We start from the raw sequence: 23,257 nt of genomic DNA, 5'->3' as shown, positions 1-23,257 counted from the left end.
GCTCCGCTTAGATAGTAATTCGCGCCCCCCGGGTTAGAAAATCCTGGATACGCGCCTGAGCTACTATAAAACTACTATAGAACTACTTGTTACTATAGAACTAGCTACAAATTAACTCACTACAAGTTTGCCTTCAACCATTTTGTTGTTTACTGGTTCATAAACCAAGAAGAAAACCATTACTACAAATAAGCAAACAATACACAGAGAAATAACAAAATTTTTCTGATACGAGAAGCACACGTTTTTAATACACAAGATCGTACTGTTATATAAAAATACTATAAGCTATTGCACACAAATTTGTACATTTTGGAAAATAACGTTAGTTTCTACACAAAGGTATAAGTCTTAGTTTTGAACTTGATTCCAAAAATGCTCTCTTCTAGCTTCCACTAGAAACGGCAAAAACATGAATTTTCATTAATATGCTTTCCAAAGTAACCCCCAATTATCCACCCAGTCATGCTATAATACACTATCCACAGCCGCAAATGTTCTTGTTCTGATACCTGGTTGTGGCGAACATAAGCAGGGAGACTCTGAGATCAACATTCCACAAAGTGGTATTACGAAACCTAAAATCAGGTGTCATATAAAATGCAAATTTTTTTCACACTACTGAGCTACTTGCAGATAATTATATACCAAATCTTAGGGCTGGGGGGGGGGGTGAGGGAAGGGGAGGGGGAGGTAGACAAGTTCCCTTCCCCTCTGTTTCTCTTCAGAGTAACCCAATATGAAAATGAGAACTTCAAAACTTATCAACCAACTTGCATTGCATATACCTGCATTATACATATTGTCCTCTGCACAGTTACCAAAGGCGTAGGAGGCAGGGAGACTGTGGGGGGGGGGGCTACAGCCCCCCTCCAACCAAAAATTTTTGTGAAAATTCGAGCAATATGCTGAGAATTTTTCGGGCACCTACTGAAAAAAAAATTATTTGCAATGTGTTTTTCAATGGTTAACCTGATATTATTATGATCATTATTATTGTAACGACTTAATAATTGTAATCAATATGGAAGGGCAAATGATTGTATGTTATTATATAGCTTGCCATGTAATAACCGATGCATGCCTATATGATATGCATATTAACATGTTGACACGTGCTCCGGTTATATGGTTATATTTTTCAGGCAAGTCGTTACAGCCCCCAGTGGCGGCGGAACCGGGGGGGCTTGGGGGGGGGCTCAGCCCCCCAATGAAAAAGTTGAGGGGGCAAATGCATGATAAGCCCCCCCAATATTTACCAAGGCTCCGAAACGTGCATCTGCCCATTTTTCAATGCATACTTGTCGATCTGTCCGATGCACACGTATACTATATAGGTGTAATAATTTTAGTAAATCCTGGGGGACCCTCGGCCCGTCCCCTGGCTATAGACCTTTGCGAGTACACTACGAGTAATAGCTACTCTCTTAAAACACCATCGAATATACAAATTACAATGTTTTTACAGATTTTTACGTGCAATCTGAGAAATTGCAGGCTTGAGACCCATATTTTAGGGCTAGGTATTCGCAGCATAAAACACTCGGGAAGTGCCGTTTCCGGCCATCTGGGGGTTTGAAAAACCCAAAATTTTCTTGTACGCTCCGCGCCAACCGATGGTGGAGCTCCGGTTAGATAGTCTCCCGCATTAGCCCCCCCAATAATTTTTCCGTTCCGCTGCGCCTGACAGCCCCCCCAAAATCAAACTGGGCTTCTACGCCTACGACAGTTACCCAATACCTCAACTGTCTAGGAAAACTGAGTACCACAAAACTTATCAACCAACTTGATCAGAGAAAATTTGGGATGCATATACCTCCATTTTCTGACTATTACATCCATGCATGCATGCATGACAATGAGTGATAAATGAGTCTGTTGAATTATATCTCTAATGAATATGTAAAATTGAAAAATGACAGTACCTGGTGATGGTGACAGATGAATTCACACAACTGAAGCCTTCTCAGATAATATTAAGACAGAGTTATTTAACCAAAGGAAGTAGAAGAAACAAACAAGTTAAATTATAGTGACTAAACGATTGTATGAAATAATTGAGCAGACATCAACAACGGTAAGCATTGAAGCTGAACTTTTGACCGCACTCGAAGATGGAAGGGAAGCATCTTAAATTCTGTCGTTAATTTGAAATGTTCACTCAAGCATTAATAATTTACTTGATAGCATTAACTACCCCAAGTACTGCCATTAGGATTAATTCTTGACCGCAGCTAATTAATTGACCGGCAACTGTATGATTTTTAAGCTGCTTTAAAGTGCTCTAATGGCCTGCACTAGATTCCTGTGTGTGAAGACAAGTTTGGCTTGACCACTGAAATAGTACACTGTGTGTTTATAACCATTAATTTGTGCAGAGGAGTGTTCAGTATGGCTAGTATTTCAAACTAGGGGAAGATATTCAATATCCCCTGTTTTCGGGCAAAAACAGGGGGACTCGGCGGGTGGTATTTGCTATGGGCAGGGAAGATGGTAATGTCATGTAAAGTGAATAACATCAGTATCACTGGGAGTGTGGTCATAATGGTCCTATCTAGTTCAGCAGAACTTGATAGGTTGCAGTCTCTGCCTGTAGATCTTAACGATACTGTGAGTAGATCACCAGAACTGTATACACTTTCATTTATGAGTATTCACGAGTGGAGATCTTTCAATATGTATTCTTCAACAGTTTCAAGTCAAGCTAAACGCTTCAAGCATCTTATAACATGTGTTTTCTACAACATGTTTTCATTTGGAACCAGGAACTGGTTCATCACCTAGTGCCTCATTATGCAAGTTTATCAGTTAATAAGAAGAAAAAATACACAATATGTTTCATCTGGATACGCTACAACTCATCCTGCAAACTGGCTTAACATTTGGACACATTAATTGATTACAATATCAAACAAGTGGCATCAACTAATCCATGGTAGTACCGGGCTGGTTCAGAACAGGGTTTTTTGTCCTTCTGCGTACAGGTTACCGGTAAATTAGTATCCATCACAATATTTGCTCATTATCCCTTATTGAGGGTTTGCATATCTTTCAGAACGATGTTACGAAACTTTGTCTCCAAATTTCTCATGAAATCTATGTGTTCTCCAACATGGTAACCATCTATGCTGTTTTCCTGGGATTGGAGGAAGTTGGAGGAAAGGAGAGAGAAGTTAGCATACATATTAATACATACTTGTCTCTCTATATTGTACTATTTTAACATGTCTTACTGTTTAAATACATATTTGACATGAATTAATATATGTTATGTATGTACCTTAATTGAAATCTGCAGCAAAAAAAAAAAAAATTCTGAAAATGTTCAATACATGATTTCAGTTTTCTGAGCAAATACGTTTTTCATTGTTACCTCTTTACTGTATCTTCACTTTCAATAAGGCTTTGAATATTTACTCGCTCTAGTTTCCTGGAATGTAATGAGATACATGAACGAGGCAACTACACTGCAGTTCCTGTGGCTTTTGTACGTGTATGCACGCACATTGTGTCTCATGCTATATGACTCTTACACAGTTAGTTAATTTACCTTGTTATCTGTGGAGACATTCTAAAAACAACTCTCTTACCATCTGCAATGAGCTTATCACACAAATCCAGAGGCATAAAATGATGGGAAAAGATAGGCAGGTTTAGGGGTGGATAAGAGTGGGGGGGGGAGGGAAAGTGGGAGGGTGGGATGTGTTGGAGGAAGAAAAAATCTTCCAAAATGAAAGCAGAGACTAATTGGTGGTAACGACAACCACATTGATTGAAATACAATATTCAGCGCCGATTAGGATGTTAGGTTTTAGCAAGGTTCTAAATGGAGAGAACAAATGAATATAAGAAGATACTGCATCAGATCATTGCACAAATTTACGTTTATATTCTATCATGTAAATAAGCATGATACCACATAATTTATGAACAATTTCAGTAACAGTTACTAAACCCTTTTTGACCTTTTAATAATGTGTACATTAAATTTTACTTTTTTTGTGTGTAATATTCACATTACTTTTGTTGTTGTAATGTTTACAATATTTTTTTTTTGGGGGGGGGGGGATGCTTACATTAATTTTATACATTTTCTTTGTTCCTGTGATTTGCATATCACATGTTACCTTTGTATGTTACAAAATATGATAGCCCTCATTTGTACCACCAACACTCATATCACACACACTGTGGAATTCGAATTAATTCGCACTAATCTCCGCTCATTTTTTTAAGTATGAAGTCTTAATTACGGTCGGAGTTTAATACGGCGGAAGGAATTAGATATACGTAACTCACCGAATGAAACATACTCTCACCTTAAGAAAGACTTGCAGTTGTTGCTGTTGAGTATGAATGAGTATTTTCGGTTGGAGATATTTCAGTACAGAGACACAATAGTAAACTTGGTAGTCTGCACCCATCAACATACATACTGCAACATACTGACAAATTTCTGTCCAATCCAAATAATTCCAGAAGCACTGCCTCAACCAGTTCTGGCAAATCTAATTGTGAGGAGAAAGCAAAGACATGATGTGTTATGTTGTTAATGTAACCAGCATGGTATGTAGTTCTTGTATGTGGCACACTGATTTTGGTTTCTGACATTCTAAGCTGTCAACCACAAATCCAAAATTGAAATCAACTGACCAAGAATTTTTGCGTTTTCTTGGTCGGAAAGGAAAGGGGGTGGGGGGGGGGGAAAGTATGCTTTTGCAATAATCGATAAGCGACTACCTTTAACTTCAGTCTTAATCAAACCTCTCTTTTTAATTTGCTTGCATAGCGCTTGATTAATTCTATCCGCACCAATCCTGCACCAAATCTGAAAAACGTCTCTCCTGATAATTTGTTTATATATATGTTTGTTTCAATGCCATCAGCACCATACATACACCACACATTAATCTCACAAATCTCTTCCCCCATAATTTGCTTGTCCATGTTGGGTAATTGCATCACCACCATAATTGGACAAGCCTCTCTGTTTACAGTTTGCTTGTATATCCTTCATTAATTTCCAACAGCACCATACAACCACCACACCTTGAATCACACAAGTTTATTACCTCATGATATGCTTACAGATATATGCTTGTGTAATTGCATCACCACCATAATTGTACAAGCCTATCTATTTATAGTTTGCTTGTATATCCTTCATTAATTTCCAACCGCACCATACATACACCACACCTCATGATTTGGTTACAGTGTATGCTTGTGTAATTTCCATCAGCACCATACCTGCACCACACCCTAATCTTGCCTATTCTCTCTCGTTGTAATTTGGCAGAGTATACTTGTAGCCCCCATGCTCCATATTTCTCTACCTGATTACAAGTTACTTACAGTGGCTTTAAGACATAGATGAGACACATACTGTATCTCACACGAACAAACAGTGCATTATAACTAAGCTTCAAAATAAAACCCACTCTTTTGTTGAAGATTGATTTTGTTTATTGATTCATTCTCTCCTCTATCAATGGAATAAAACAAAAGATTACACGTATTGTCTAATGGCCGCAATCAAGGGTATGACTTCCAGAGTCTAATTGAAGATTTTAACACGGTAAATAATAGCAGTGGCCTTCGTTATATGTTCAAATCATCTTAGCAGTGACAGCGACGTCTAGGACTGAACTAACTCTTCTCTCCTTCCTTGTCAGTTCAACAGCAATTAAAGAAAGGTCAAATCCACAAACAAGCTCTCGTTATGATTTCTTTTAATTAAAGCTGCCTGCGTGTGTTTTATCATTGGGACACTGTGTAATGGTGACATGCTTCTTTTAGATGATCAGTGAAATCATATACGTAACAACAACATTCATAATCATAATAATGATAATGAAAATCCCAAACCCAGTATATAAACATTTCAAATTGTAAATTTGTTTTTAATATCAGGGATGTAAGCCTGGGGTAAAAAAAAATCACGAAACTTTGCAAAAATTGCGGTATACCTAGGCTCCAGTTTGCATATGCTACAGTGTGTTAGGATAATAGTTTTTGACCCGAGGTAGAAAAGAAATCACGGATATTCTGCGAATTCGCGGAAAAAAGCTCATGCCTGTAATATGGTATAGCAAACTCCAAAATGTCCTTGCTTCTTCAACCAGGAAGCCAATCTCTACTTTACACATTCATTGCAAAACCCAGCTGTATCAAACACAGTGACAGTCAAAATTATCTTTGATTTTTTAATTTCGTCTCATCCATTGTCAAGTAACAAAAGCCAAACTTCATTTTGATTTACAGGGTCGTTGATCGATTCAAATAATTAATGTTTCCACCCAAATAATGGCGTGTCATAGTCACACACCCAACCCCCACCCACTCATCTCCCTCACCAAAAAAAAAAAAAAAAACAGAATATAATGCAATAGTCTTAAGGCATATTACAAAGGAACTACAGATAGATATTTATTCAGCCACTGATCATAACAAATACAATGGAAATTGAGGGTGGTTCATGAGTCACATAAAAAATTCACTTTGCTGTGAAGGTCGGTGTACTTATACTGTTACTAAGTACTTTCAACTGGCTGTTGAATCAATCAATATACTAGAAGGGAAAGGAGATTCTAAATTTGGCAGTAGTTTTAGGGATCATAGTTTTTTTTTATACTTTTATAGGGTGCAACAACATGGTAAGGATACATCCCCAGTTATTCCAATTCTGTCCACCCACCCCCTCTAACCCCCTGCTAACCCCCTTGCTAACCCCCTGCTAATCCCCTGCTAACCCCCTGCTAACCCCCCTGCTAGCCCCCCTCCCATTTTATCTGCTACTGACACAGTGGTGGTATTAAAATATGATGTTCTAACCTGTGAAGGAGTGAAACCGGATAATCTGAAAGCAGAAAAGAGTCGGGGCAGTTCCAGTTGAAGGATGATTTCTACGTTGTGGCAAACCGTTGAGAACACTGGATGGATGGAACTGACTGCTAGCTCAACTGGTAGATGAATCTATAGAAGCAAAGGAGATATGAACTTCACTTGAAACAGAATAACTGAGAAAAAACACAACACCTGACTCAAATAAGACAATACTTTGGAATTATGGGATCATTTAAATTTTTTTGTGGGGAGGGAAGCATTTACAAGAAATTTTCAATATTATCTGAAATGTCGACACTAAACCTGAACATCAATGTGATATAATTTAACATCACATATGTCGCGTATTATATCATATAGAACATTATACCATACATCATACCTAACTTCATACCATATTTCATACCATGTATCACACAAAATCACATCTAACATCATACCACACATCGTACCATGTATCACACAAAATCACATCATACCTAACATCATACCACACATCGTACCATGTATCACATAAAATCATACCTAACAGGATATCATATATCATACAATGTATCACATAAATCATATCTTATATGATATATCATACCATATATCATATCATGTATCACATAAATCATATCATACCTAACATCATACCATATATCATACAATGTATCACATAAAATCATACCTCACAGGATATCATCTATCATACAATGTATCACATAAAATCACATCTAACATCATACTAGTCTATAAATCATACCATGTATCACATAAAATCATATATCATACCATACATCATACCATGTACACATAAAATCATATCATACCTTACAGGATATCATATATCATACCATGTATCACATAAATCATATATCATACCTAACATCATACCATATATCATACCATGTATCACATAAAATCACATCTAACATCATAGCATACATCATACCATGTATAACATAAAATCACATATCATACCATCACATCATACCATGTATCACATCAAATATAAAAATCATATATCATACCTGACATTATATCATGCATCACAGATAAAATCATACATCATACCTTACATCATACCATATATCACATCTCATGTAATCAATTATCACAACCTATGAAATATCATTTATACTTCCTTGCAAAATATCATACATCATGTAAATCATCTTGACCGTTTATTCACCAAATTTAGCAGGCACCCTAAAACAATTTATTCCTTAACCATATCATCATATGTCATACCTTCAATCACATCACATACATCATAGGCCATGTCAAATCACAAACATATTGGATGATATCACCACCGATCAAAACTTACTCATCTTAACACCTGAAATTATTTAGGAAAAAACTCTCCACATATAGCAGTCATGGTCTAAAATCAGATTCCTTGATATGTTTCTTATATACCAACAAATATATAATCATAAGTTATGAAGAACAAACATCCAGTATCTTTCATAGTCAATGTACTCAATGTATGTATTTGTTACATATCAAATGCCTTTCCAAGAATTTCTAATACTTGCAGAATCTTAATATCATAGGTGTGGGTGCGGGGATGGGGGGGGGGTTAAGTGGAATCTCATATAAAAAGAATTTGCTTGAAATGTATTCGGGGCTTTTTTTCCTTCCCTCGTTTATCCTGGAACCACTCCTCACTATAATAAATTATAAGTTAGTTAAACATCGTTCCACTCATGTTCGTTAAAACCGACGGCAAGGTGGTTTCACCTCTTTGATGTTCAATCAGTGGTTTGTACGATTCGCCAAAATTAAATTAAGTTGAAGGGGATGTTTGTTTTTGTAATACCTCCTGCATTGAGTCATGTAAGGAAACTTAAAAAACTTTATGGCCACACTATTAAATTAAGGAACCAGAAGTATTTAATTTAAGTAAGTAAACAGAAACATTCTCTATTTTATGTAAACAGAAACCACCTGCTTGTAAATTCCCTTGAGATTTGAATGGCTTCTTGACATTACTAGTGAGAACATCGGTTATATATATTGATATAACTTGCATACTACAGATCACTCTTTCATCTGAAAGTTGTTATTCTTTCTTTGAAGTACCGTGGAAGAAGAACAAGATGAGCTTTTTGTCAACAATGTACTTGTGATAAGCTTCCCAGCCCTGATAATAAGTTACTTTATTCTACTACATCAGTCATGACCAAAGTGCATACAAGCAAAATAACAGTGTCCCTATCGTAAACCATGGTACTAAAGTTAATGGTAAATTGCAGCATGGATGCAATTTTCAGATCCAAGACAAAAATGTTGCTCATAGGTCAAGGTATTCTTTTAACCAAATTTACAAGCTAGCTACTTCAGCTGAATCTTCTAATTCCAACAGTCCATTTACGATGAGATGGGCTCACATCGTATGTTGTTATTGCATAATTATCATATTGCTTATAAAGAGTACTAAGAACTAGAAAAAAAAAATTACAGGCAAAAACTGAAGACATTATAAGACATTCATAGAGCATTTGAAATATATCGTTTTCTTGATTGTTACTCTGCCTTTAATTTGAATTACATTCGTGCAATATTTTTCGCTTGATTTACAAGTTTTCCAAGAATATTGGGAGATGACATAATCGACAGTGGTACAAACTTACCGAAGTGTGGAGACGTGGCATCCACAAATATCCAGATGCGAGCAGCGAGGAGAAAACATGAAGAAACGACCAAGCTCGTTCCTTGTTACCGGACATCATTATGAAGATGGTAGAGGCGAACCAATCGTGGCCCATGTAGTTCCTCTCCGTCGACTCTGTTCCAGTGGTCAAGGAATGATAGAGATATCTAGATTCTTTATAAATCAATCCAGATCTTAACTAAATGATCCATGGTATGTTCAACGTAGAAAACTGATTACAGAACAAAATTTGGAAAGGGCGGAGTAATTTGGATAGAATCTGACTTGGATAGAAAACAAGTTATATCAAGATACGACATATCTACCACATGAGTTTATACCAAGACGACGTATATAGCAACGATTTCTTTTGCTTACAGGTGCTAGTCAGAAATAACAATGCATTGAATAATGTTTACTAAGGGTTATATTTTATTTTTCGGGGACCGCCAATCACATTACTCCGCACCACAATATGATTGCGTTCAAACGACATTTGGTCGATCACAATTTCACCCACTAGAATCAACGAAAGGAAACCATCACTCTCTTTCATCAAATCCAATTCTATTCCATACGAACTGGAAGGTGTAAGGGAAGTGATTTCTAGCAGATTTGACTTTATATGTCCTAACGAAGGAAAGCCAAAAAAAAAAGGATTGTGAAATTGAAAATACATTTTGAAAAAAAAGAGCGATTACTTAGTGCTAGATAGAGACTCAAGCCAGTGAGCTCAGGCTTACATAATGATTATGTAATGGTTAAACGACAGCATATAAACCATTTTGCCATATAAACCATAAACCACAGCATATAAACCAACGACAGCATATAAACCATTTTGCCATATAAACTATATAAACCATAAACCACAGCATATAAACCAACGACAGCATATAAACCAATTTGCAATGCAGTTGGGTTTGCTGGCAAAGTAAACATTTACAGTACACAAAGGAGAGTGAATAAGGTGTTTTTCATGGAAAGGATACCAATTTCTGAATCAAAGCTTCTCTGTTGACTCTGAAGAAAGAACTGGCACTTCTTTAACAGCATGTTCAGACTTTCATTCATGCTACTGTTTCCAGATAAAAGTTTCAAATGCTTCCCGTATCTGGAACAAAAACAGAGATTTTTTACTTTGTTTTAAAGAAGTCAAAAAGACAATTTCTTTGACAGCAATCACAGATCAATGGTGTAAAGTATTCAGCACACTTTGATGCACGGGAGGCTGTTAATAGTAATTAATTTTGAGAAATCGACAGAGAAAACTGAGGATCTATTACTAGAGGACAATGTAATACAAATATAGCTGTAAGGTCATTCTATTGTTTCCAAATCAGTTCTAATCATAACTGTGCTCCAACAGTTGTTTACACAACAAGCCAGTCTTACATTAACAATGAAACAGACACATTTCTTTTTTTTTTGGGGGGGGGGGGGCTGTTCCACATGAAGGGAATTACATATCAATACGAGAAGCAATGCAGAGTCATGTGACAGAAATCGAGTCTTACTAGAAGTCTTGCATCACTGATACTTAGAACAAAGAACATTTGTTTTACATTTAAGAATATCCACTGGAATGAAGTGCACCATATTTTCTTACTTTATTATGTAATCTTAAAACTGTGGGAATTAATCTTAGCAAAAATCTGTTAAACTATTTTTGCTAAGTTTATGCGTCATATCATCTTCAGCTGACTTTAACAGAAGTAGATTGGAGCTAAACCACGAGAACTACACAGGTTTACACCGAAGCTGTAAAATTCCACTCAGCTAGACTTGTTCATGGTACAGAATTGCTAGAGCTGGTATATGGTGCATTCCATAAACATTTGTGCTTCAATCAAACATAAGAGCAACGGGTAAATCTTTCACCGATGGTATACACTATGCTGAATGATAACACTGTACCAACTAGTAGAACTATTTGTCTATCTGTCTTCACGTTGTGGAACACATGTCCATATCCATAGACTAATACAAATTGTTGTGTGTGCATAAGTATGTTAACAGAAATGGTAGTAAGATGTGTTATATAACAGTCTGGTTTCATACAAACACACATTAATGATTCGGGTATGTCTCCAAATTGTTGAAATACTCAAAGGAGAAAACGATATTTTTTTCCTTTAAATTTATGTACGTACAGGCAGTTTGATATCACAGTCCGACTTCATACAAAAACACATGAATGATTTGGGTATGTTTCGAAACTGTTGCATTTACTGAAAGGAAGAAAATTCAAATTAAAAAATCTGTCTTTAAATTGGTAACAAATACAGCAACAACACCTGTGTCAACGTATCTACCTTATAATCATCACCATATTGCATGAAAGGGGGTCACGAAATATGCGATTGCACAATCTTACCGAACAGCCATTTTGGATCCCAGAGTCTGCATGTTTGAGAGTTTTCTACCCTTTAGTGTAGCATCTGTCACTTTACAGGCTTTCAATGGAAACGTTTGGTACTCATCTGGTACCTGCTGTTGGACTGCTAGAACCTTCTCTAATAATTCTACCAAAACTGATGGAAAAACAGAGAAAAAATTATAGCTTTAGCACAGACAATTGTTACATATTCATAGAAGCCAATTGAGGCATTACATTTATGGCTCAGGAAAACATGTGCAACACGTAGTGATCTACCTCCATAATGAATTAGCGTACTGAAATTTATGGAAGATAAATTATTTAAATTATTAATTGTTATATCTGAAAGCTAACTTCTCTGTGAACAGTAATTCTGCACTTGCTGGCAACCCTCAAATTATGCAAAATGAGGGAAAATTATTTTTGTATATGTGCTGGTATCATATGGTCCAACGAGACCAAAGATCTGTGAGTAATTAAATAGGTTATATAATAAGCGCAGTTATAAAACCACAATATATTCAGAAAGCTTTATTTATCAAGATTCCCGGGTTTCCAGATCTATCATCCAACAATCACCATGGTAACAAATTACGATATTGTATAATAGAGGTGCGGCACAATGAAATTAATCGATAATTCTTTGGTCACTGCAAACCATTTCACTAATGGAAATACGCAGCAGTCCTTTAAAAGTCTGATCAGCCGTGACAAGAATCACAGTCATTTTTTATTTATGCAATTCCTGAGGCATGAAGAAAGTAGAAAACAAACGGGGAGAAACGTATCAATTTAAATATCCCAAAAATATATTTGTGCAGAAAAGCCAGTCACTGTTGTCTTCGTAGAACATTTCAACAAAGAGTGGTCGAAAACAGATGATATCTGATTTATCTGATAATTTGGAGCTAGGATTGAAACGTCCAGCCCACTTAACTTTTACAGATAATTTGGAGCTGTCAGCCTAAGGAATAATGGTCAATAGTTTAAATTTTGTATCAAAGCAAACTTTGTCATTTTGATAGAATTTTGAAAGAGACAAGCATTTGAAGAGGGTAGATTTAATTGTAATGATTTTAAATTAATTGCGGCCGAGAAAATGTAAGTTGAGTGGATTATGGGTTTTTCGGGATTAAGAGGATTTAGGGATAATCATAGAATTTTTTTTATTAAAGGACAGATTACCATTTCCTTGAATACCCTCTGGGTTTGACTTTAGTTCATGACAAAATGTATCTTGACAGAGTTTCAACCATTCAGTAGGATTCATTCCATCAGAAGGTTTCTCCAAGAATTCTCCAAAAGCAGAATCTGTTTCACAAAAGAAGAGAAAGAATAATCAAAGTAATAAGATTCAGTATGATATCAATACCGATTGATTGATTGATAAATCAGATTGAAATAATTATAGAAACTCTACGATATTATAACAAGAAGTGAGAGGATATTTTTTTGTAAAGAAGCTTAAGATACAAACAAAAGATTATCATGTAGCAGTGATAGAGTTAAATTCTTCCAAAACAGTGCAATCTCGACAGACAAGTCATTAAAGGCAAACAACATTAATATGCAGTTCTGGAATAAATATTTACTTCTGAAATTTAATTCTCAGCCAATTCACATGCAGTACTATTGTACAGTACTATTGTACTGTTATATTAAAAAAATTAACATTATAATTGTTATCATCATATATCTTTGTACCATGTTAACACTATGTGCAACAATATTATTGTGAATGTTTTATATTATATTATTATGATACAATATTATATTATGATACTATGTGAATCAGGTAATACTAGTATATGCAACAACATTATTGTGGATGTTTCATATTATATTATTACGAAACAATATTATAATATGATACTAAGTGAATTGGGTAATACTATATACAACAACATTATTGTGGATGTTTCATATTATATTACTATTTAGTATTTAATACAATTTTATAGTATGATACTATGTGAATCAGGTAATACTATTATTCAACAATATTATTCTGGATGTTTTATATTATATTATTTTGATACAATATTATAGTATGATACTATGTGAAATAAGTAATACTATATGCAACAATATTATTGTGGATGTTTTGTATTATATTATTATTTTGATACAATATTATACAGTACCGCCCAGATTAAATCGGCCGTGGCATCGTGTATCGTGACAAAATATGAGGAGACTCGAGGAGTCTATCGTAATATTGTTTCCATTACGCCTATAGCAAGTACCTAACGTAATATCGGGCGTTGCATCGTGGTCGTAATATCGTGATGGTGTGTTTATCATTTCACTGGCACTTTATACTATCGTAATGTTATCGTTATAGCGTGAATCACGTTGCAGAACGATCGATCGTTTCATCGTGATTTGAAAGAATTGGGGTAGGCTTCTTCCCGCAGTAAATGAAATCATCAATTCAAAGCTATGTGCAATAGATTTATTGCAAATTCTGATCAAAAAATTTGGTGTGTCACCAAAATTAAGTGTCAATCGACATACAAGTTTCATAATCGCAAAATAGTACGATAGGCCTAATGAACATACTGTAGGCCTACTCATCCAAACTCCTTCATACAAACCCCTTCTTTAAAAAAAAAAACAGCGGTCGCAAAATATTCTCTATTCGAACAAAACATTTGTTCTGAACTTCTTGTATGCAAGAATATCAGCCTAGGCTTTAATTGCACTAGCAAATCGTCCCAAAATGTTACGATGGGGTTAATATGCATTGTAACGCTGAATATAGGCCTACAGTAGCTTTTTCACCGTCTGGGATGCATAGGCTGGCATACCTTAGTATGTTTGAACATTGTTTTCACGATCGAATTTTGCAAGATTTTCGAGAAAATTGTTTGCTTGAAGAATGTTTTTCCGCACCATATGATATGCTCAAATTAGCAGTTCTTTTACATAGCATCAGTAATCGATGGGATCCTGATGGCAACCCGTATTGACACGCACATTAAAAATTATACAAAAATAGGTCATAACTTCTGTTAGAAGATTTTTTTATTTAAATGTAATGAAGTCATTTAATTGCTTTTGGTCGGACAGTTTTGTATTTAATGGAAGCAAACTTATTTTCTGAAAATACTCTACGGTCAAGTTGATCACGAACCTCGTAGAATTTTCAAACCGTTATCAGTCCAGACATGTTTGGTTTCACCAAATCCTCCATTACATGCAACAAAGGTACATTTTTGGAATATTTATGTGGTAATACTAGAAATTTTCATTTGGTTCAAACATGTGTTTAAGTATCATGTAACGTAGTTAAATACATATTCGCCAAAAATGCAATGGTAAGGTTTAGACCCAGTATATTTTAATGGTTCCGGCGTCTCTACGTTCCGACATTTTTTTTCTACTCTGAAGTTTTTTTCGACCAACATGTTTTCGGACCAAATTTTTTGAGACCAAAATATTTTGATGACCCAAATTTTTTTTTATTCTAACATTTTTTATGACCAAATTTTTTTTTCGGACAGGCACTATTTGGGTCATAAAAAAATTTGGGCCCTTTTAGTTATTTTTTTCTTCAAAAAAATTGGGCGCGTCCAAAAAAATTGAGTCCCCCCGAACAAATCAGGTCAGAAAAATTGTGGGTCCAAAAAAATTGATTCCAAAAAGATATTTGGGTCCAAAAAAATTGAGGCCCCCCCCAAAAAAAATTAGGCCAGAAAATATTTGGGTCCAAAATGAATGAGTCCCCCCCAAAAAATTAGTCAGTCAAAATTTGGGTCTAACAAAATTAAGTCCTCCCCCAAAAAATTGGGTTCAAAAAAATTGTCCGAACTGTATAGAGACGTCAGAACATAGTGACGTCGGAACATAGAGATGTCACCCTTCCTAATACATTGAGAAATTACTAGTCAAAAATATTTTCTGAAGAAAAACCTTACGATATTTTTCACAAATATTGATGCTTAGGTAAGTACTTCCTCACAATCAACGAGCCGCCCAGAAATTCACTCCGCTTATGTCAAACGTCTATATATATATATAACACATGGAAAAACACAAGTTTTTACACACATAATTCCCATTGACATTGTTAACGGAACATGAGTAGGTCATCGACATATGAACTTGGCAACTTGCCCAAGTTCATTGCACCGTGGGAACGACACAACAAATTGTACATGATTGTATATTTTCCCGCCATCTTGACCCCCAGTGTAACTTGGTGTAATATGCAAATTATTAACGGTACTGTGTGGTTAAAACTTAACCTATTGAAAACACATACAAATTTTGGGAAGTTGTTGTAGAAGTAACTTTTGTATCAAATGTAAAGTACTGTATGGTACTATAATTTATAAAAGACGGTTTTCCTCAGGTGGTAGGGAAAAGGGGTGTTTCGGTGAACTCGATCTCTTTTTATAGTATTTGGATACTTAAAATGACCCTGTACATGCAGTTTCTATTCTCTTTAGTAAGCTCTACTTCGCATTTTTATCCTTTGTGGATCTTTATTGGAATAAATACGAAATGTATTTTTTGACGCCAGTATTTAACGGTAAGCATTTTTTAAATTGTTGACTGAGCTTCAAAATCCATTTTCTAAAAAGTTGGTTTTCATGAAGGTTTTATAAAATATAGCTAGGGTAGGAAAATATTAATTTAACCACATTAAAGAAAGTTGTTCTATTATCCAAATAAAATACATGTTTCTCGAATTGAGATCTGAAAAAAACGGCCTGCCATTTTTCTTTTTGTCATGCGCTTATACTAATTTGGAAAATGTGGCAACCTTTACAAAATAATTTTTAAGGATAGTTAGATTTTTTGAATCCGAATAGAGACTCTGGAATCAGGAAAAGGGAGGCCCCTTGCATGGACGATAAACATGTTTTGTTTTAACCGGCCCTGCTTCAAAGTTGTTTTCCTTTTCATTCTGTTGGAACCAACGATAAATTGTATAAAAACTTAACACAAGAAAGGCTTACTAAATACTTTATTATTTCTTCAAAATGTTGCTAACTATTCAAAGTACAGTAACTTATCCCCCGTGGAACATTAAATCTACAAACTAACAAATAAATCGCTATCCGTACGTAACGTTACTGTTGTTAAATAAAAAATAAAATATGTAAAGTTGTGAGCTGACTTCAAAAAGTTTTCAAGGCGAAACTCCTGTAAAGATCGATTCTTGCACAGTAGAGTAGGAACTTCCTGATACACGATATTACGACTTAACGAAATAGCGTGAATAGTAAAAACCCAAAGCCCAAACGAAGTTACGAATCGTGATGCGCTCAGCTTGAAATCACGATATTACGTATTAGCGTGAAGTAGCAGTCATGCTTGCTATCGTGAAGGTCTGGTATCACGATATAGCGTGTGATCGTGGTATATCGTTATATAGTTGTAGCGTGTACAAAACTTTACAGTAGTCAGGTTTTCACGATAGAAAACGATAAGGGCATCACGATACACGATGCCACAGCCGATTTAATCTGGGCGGTACTGTAGTATGATACTATGTGAATCGGGTAATACTATATGCAACAACATTATTGTGGTTGTCTTATGTTACATTATTACTGTATGATACTGTGTGCTAATCAAGTAATACTATATGCAACAAATATTATGGTGAAAGTGTTATGCAGTATTATTATATGATACTATGTGAATCGGTTGGCTCTTCGTACATTTATAGACAAAACCTGACAATGATACAAATTGCTTTCTGAAACTAACCTGTTTTCCCAGATGAAGATCTATTGACTGTAGTAAAATATTCCTTGGGAACCGGGAACGACGAAAACATCCGCCAGGGATAAACCTTTCCCGAGTCTTCCGAAAGTGACCTGGCGGGTAAAGTACGCTCCGTGGGACCGCCGATGACATTAGTCCGCACCAGGATGTGATTGCGTTCCAACGACATGTGGTCGATCACGATCTCCCCACTAGAAGAAATGAACGAAAGGGAGGGAACCATTAACCTTTGTTAGATCCAAAACAAGCAACACTTTTCTTATCATCCTAGATGAGTAATTTTTACGTAATTTAATCATAGACGGATAGATTATTTAGTTGTATAGTCTTCCATTTTTTCCCTTCTTTCTTCTTTCAAGATTTGTTTATTCCGATCTATGGGCATTTAAATTTGAGGGAAAAACAACAGCTCACCTTTAGTGAAGAAAGATGCCAGATATTTTTAATGCCACAAAAAATTGATTGAAAGCGGGATGTAAATCTTTCTAAATCATGCTTTACAATGTGAAACCAAAAGATTTTGAGACATACACAATGATCAAGTACTCACTTTTCATCGTTTCTGTTTGAATTCTGTTCGTCCAATAAGAAGTCCCACAGTTTGTATTGTGTCTCCAAGAGAAGCCAAGAGTCAAGACAGGTGCTCATCACATTCAACAACCTGCCAAAAAAAGTATATCTTTGAAATTCATTGACTGAGGTCACTATTTCAACCATACCAGCTTAGTCTCATATTTCGACCATACCTGCACTGTGTTTATATTTCAACCATACCCTAGCCAGTGTCCATATTTCAACCATACCTAGCCAGTGTGTGTATCGCAACAAAACCTGCCCGGTGTTTAAATTTCAACCATCAGTGTGTAATTCCAAAATATATAACCAGTGTTTGTAATCCAACCATACCTACCAAGTGTCTGTATTTCAACCAAACTTACCAACTGTTTATATTTCTGCCACACATAGGCCTACCCAGTGTTTGTATTCCAACCATACCTACCCAGTGTCTGTATTTCAACCATATCTACCCAGTGTCTGTATTTCAACCATACCTACCAACTGTTTATATTTCTGCCACACATAGGCCTGTTTATATTTCTGCCACACCCAGTGCCTTACCTCTTTGTACCTACTTTTCTCATTGCAACTATCCATTACTAAAGCATGCACTAGTATAAGTGATCCAAAAGGTAGATTCTCACCTCAAACCAAAGACTTGAGTTTGCTCTGGGTTGAAAAGGAAATGTGACTTGACATCGCTGTTAACGATAATTATTCTGTCAAAGAGATCCTGGAAAAGACAAATGAGGAAAAACGTGTATCTTGATTTTCTTCAATAATATGACCAGAAATCAACCATTGAGCATGTCACAGAGAAGAACAGTGCAAACATTCACTGTAGTTTGACATAACACATCCATCAGTTACATTTATACACTGACACACTGTTTACTGTATTACCAACTATCTACCTTACAGTGATGGTTTGAATAGTTCAATGTTTGCATGTCACCGTGGAGCATGTCACAGAGAAGAGCATTGTAAGAAGCATGCACCCTAGTTTGACATTAAAACATCCATCAGTTACATTACAATGACAAACTGTTTACTGTACGACCAACTATCTACCTTAAAGTGATGGGTTGAATAGTTCAATGTTTGCATGTCACCGTGGAGCATGTCACAGAGAAGAGCATTGTAAGAAGCATGCACTGTAGCTTGACATTAACACATCCATCAGTTACACTACACTGACACACTATTTACTATACGACCTACTATCTACCTTACAGTGATGGGTCGAATAGTTCAATGTTTGCATGTAAGTATAAGTCGTGACTCACTGTGTATGTTTCAGTAAGATCTACCACTAAATGAGGTGTAGCACATACCTGACTGAGTGGTAACCAATGACATATCTACCAAATATGTATAAAAATAGTGACAAACCACTTGTGTAGATATTAACACCTTAACACACTTGGTTATCTCTCTATCATAGAAAGGGTTCAGTAGGGCAAAATGTTTGGAATATTGAATGTCCATAGAAAATATCACATGTAACTATAAGTTTGACAAACAACTCAGACCCAACCCAAAGTCCCAACTATTATAAACCATTTCCAGTTTTCCAGATTTCTATTAAACACCTCCTGTAACTGTGAAGGAAGGCAATATTCATTGAAGAAAATAATTCACAAAAATGAAAACAAACACCAATATGTAAACAGACATATAATGCAAAAACCTTAAAAAAAAAAAAAAAAAATTTGAGATACAACTATATATAAACTTTGTTAATTGATGTTAATACAAATCATAATTCACATTTCAATGCGACATGAATAGAGAAGTAGTCTGTTTCAACTTCCAAATTGCTTCCAGCCACTTACTGGTAAAGTCTCTGGGACTTCCCTAAAAGAATAAATCTCTTTGTTAGCGAGAGGTTTGCCAACCAGGAGTTCAAAGGTTCCAGAAAATGTTGACAACACATTTGCTAATCTTGTAAAACACTGGAATAAGAGAGAAAAAAAAAACTTTAATTATATTTTGAGGTATAAAGGAAAACAATTTTTGATGTTCGTAATTACCGACGAGGCAGCCTGTAGCAAGGAACAATTGTACAATTGCAATTGGGCATTTATCTGGATCACCCCCTGTAGACTCACTTGATAGATAACCCACACTCCCCTCTTACACTTCATTTACCCCTTATTCGCCCGTAGCATGTGGACCCCACCATTTATTTTGAAAAGTGAAAGTGTGCCTATGATAAAACTGTCACGTAGCAAAATAGAAAGAGCAGGAATACTCTTGATTGCAAAGTGGGCAAGAAAGAGGAATCGGTTTTATCGACAGCTGACATACTTTTTGAGCAGGTCTGTCATCAATAGAATGAGCTTGGTGGGAATTAGATCCAAAGCATGGCTGGTCGTCTCTACCGCACTCTAGAACCGACCAGAGCTCATGGAGCAGAGCTTGGATGAAACCTGTCAGGGATGATTAAAATTAAAACCGGTTAAAGAAAATTATAAAAGAGAAATATCGTTCGAAAACATGATCAATGAGAGGCAGACAGACGTACCTAGGTCTACTTCGCATATGAGGATATGGATGTAAAGACAATTCCTACTTCTTACGTGGTGGCAGGTTAACTTAAAAATTACTTCTGGGTAGGGTTTACCATACGACTGAATTTCCATGGACATGTCCTGTTTTTCTCTATCTTACATACGCGTCCAGGTGAATGTACTAACCTTTCAAAAGATTTCTAGATTTTTAAGTAGTTCTTACAAAATTGTTATACGAACAGTGAAATAAATTTTCTTGACAGTGAATTGGCCATCTGAAGTTGGAACTATTATGTTTAGAGTCTGTGCTAGATTGAACTTCTTAACGTTTAACACGTTCTGGTACCATGATCATTTTTGACACCCTCCGATTGGCTGCAATAGCTCCACAGTGTCCTCCTTTCTTCACATAAAATATGGCAGAAAGTTCTTGTAAGTGTATTCAATTTGAGAAATATCTTGTCATAGAAACTATTTCATGTTTACTATTGCCTTTATGAACACATTGTCCAGTAGCCTGCAAGTTTCTCTGTTTCCACGAAGTTGTCAAACCACCTGGCCATAATGAAGGTAAAGTAGTTCATATCACATGAATTTGATTTCTCCCAGATATTTATCTCCAGCTGCTCTACTTGTTGCAAAGATCCATTGAGATAACCTCAGTACTCAAATCATGGGTGGAGAGGGGGGGGGGGGGACTTAATTGAAACATACAGAATGGACAGTGTGAGGTCAATGAAAATGGTCTCAAATATTATGTAGCAAAACCAACATAAAGCCATCACTTTTTTTGTTTGTGGAATAATGATTTTTGAAAATATTATTCTTACCTGTATTTTCAAGAGCCATGACTCCCGGTGATGTGCTGGCTATCTGCGTGACCATAAATCCATAGCCAAACTTCTCAGTTTTGCTAACCTAAGAAGAAAAGATAATTTTCTTGATCAAGTTTCAGTACAGCATCCCTGCAACTATTACAGTGCCTATCTTTAAATCATCTAGCAATAACCCCTTGACTGAAATAATAAAATTATGTTGTTTAAAAAACAGATGAAGAAGCTAGCAACGGATTGATATCATATTTTATGAAATTGTATTTTTCTTTATAAGAAAAAAAAATTCACTGTGAGGTTCTAACCACTCGATACAGGTACAGAATAATCAACTAAAGCAAAATATTACAAAGTAATTTTTATTTTTATATTTTTATTATGAGTATTATCCAAGATGTCATACATAGACACAGTGTGTCTAAGAAAATGTCTAAGATCTGAAGATACCAACTTGTGCTTTACAAACAGTCTGCTGGGCTGTACATATGTTTGATTTTGGAAACATTTATTTATTATTTTACAAAGGCCAGGAAAGGAAAAAAGTGATATGACAGATAGACCACATCGTTTGACTTTAAAATGTGAATATAGCCTCTGGAAGATCAATCATTTAATCCCTTTTTTACGATAACCTGACCAAAATATAAAGTGAATTTATTACCTGTTCTTCGAACAATGTTCAAATGGCACGTTCAGCTAAACCAGGGGTGGGCAACCTTTTTGAATGAATGGGCCAGATATAAGGAGTGAAAACTTGACTGGGCCGCACCGAACCAACGACCTGCTGTTGATTTCAAACCTTTGATTCCAAGGACTTTCAAGCAATAGGTGTGTTTATTTAATCTGTATTCACAAAAACTTAATGTCAATACAGTACAGTTGATAATTAATGTGGATAATAGGCCTACCTGACAGCATCATTAGTGCCAATACATTCTAAGCAGCTAGCTTGTTTTTTGTGATGATGTAAAATAGATATTTTTTTTTTCTTTTTCTTGAGACATCTCACAGGCCGCAAAAAAATCACAGACGGGCCGCATGTGGCCCGCGGGCCATAGGTTGCCCACCCTTGAGCTAAACTAACTGGCATATATCTATAATATTCCTTTCTGTATCTATACTCTACTATATCTCTACTGTAAATATACAAGGGATTTTAATTACTATGAACACAGACCTGTAATTTCTGGGTGTATCTACTGTTCATGTATGCCACAGCTTCATTCATCGCTCCTGTTTGCTGTAGTAAAAGTAAACCCTGGGAATACACCAGAATGGGACAAAAATCGAGAAAAGATCAGACTTCTCGTATACATTTATGACGGTTAGCATGAGGTATTTTAAAATGGTAACGTAACTCGATTCAAGAGAGTTAATGTGAGCAGATGGGTGCTGGGAGATGGAAGTGGGTGTGTGGGGGGGGGAGGGCTAAGAGAGGGAGAAAAGGTGTGTGAGCCATGCAGGGTGGAAACCACTCATATCCTTTGTACTTGTAGTAACATTAGCGCCCTAGCCTGAGACTCCCAATCATGAGGTGAGTGGATCAAACTTTAAGAGAAACTTTCTAAAGGGATAATTCAATGGTGGGGGGGGGGGGAGAAGGGACTTGAATCTTTTCTCTTCTAACACAATCAATTCATGTACACATCGTTGCCTAATATTGTCCTTTACTTAACAACAAAAACTTTGCAGACAGTAAACCAGCTATGCTGAGTACTTAAAAAGACACCTCTAATCAAAC

The 23,257-nt window shown here is 35.9% G+C and overlaps 1 protein-coding gene across 4 annotated transcripts in view; it reads right to left on the bottom strand.

The window, feature by feature from the left end:
• Positions 1-231: 231 nt before the first annotated feature.
• Positions 232-23,257, bottom strand: part of LOC139965576 (protein broad-minded-like) — a 76,365-nt gene continuing 53,339 nt past the window's right edge. For all 4 annotated transcript variants that reach the window (XM_071968092.1, XM_071968091.1, XM_071968088.1 and 1 more), the window contains exons 19-32: positions 22,694-22,774; positions 21,514-21,601; positions 20,481-20,602; positions 20,006-20,125; positions 18,815-18,903; positions 18,163-18,273; positions 17,595-17,803; positions 13,056-13,181; positions 11,868-12,024; positions 10,483-10,604; positions 9,471-9,625; positions 6,835-6,975; positions 4,320-4,508; positions 232-3,136 (exon numbers count right to left, since the gene is read on the bottom strand). In XM_071968092.1, the coding sequence (XP_071824193.1) occupies positions 3,023-3,136; positions 4,320-4,508; positions 6,835-6,975; positions 9,471-9,625; positions 10,483-10,604; positions 11,868-12,024; positions 13,056-13,181; positions 17,595-17,803; positions 18,163-18,273; positions 18,815-18,903; positions 20,006-20,125; positions 20,481-20,602; positions 21,514-21,601; positions 22,694-22,774 (1,824 nt within the window). In that variant the 3' untranslated portion in view covers positions 232-3,022. The remainder of the gene's footprint in view (positions 3,137-4,319; positions 4,509-6,834; positions 6,976-9,470; positions 9,626-10,482; positions 10,605-11,867; positions 12,025-13,055; positions 13,182-17,594; positions 17,804-18,162; positions 18,274-18,814; positions 18,904-20,005; positions 20,126-20,480; positions 20,603-21,513; positions 21,602-22,693; positions 22,775-23,257) is intronic.

Source organism: Apostichopus japonicus, chromosome 3 (genome assembly GCF_037975245.1).
Source record: "Apostichopus japonicus isolate 1M-3 chromosome 3, ASM3797524v1, whole genome shotgun sequence".
Lineage (NCBI taxonomy): Eukaryota > Metazoa > Echinodermata > Holothuroidea > Aspidochirotida > Stichopodidae > Apostichopus > Apostichopus japonicus.
This window is presented reverse-complemented; position numbering and strand designations above follow the sequence as displayed.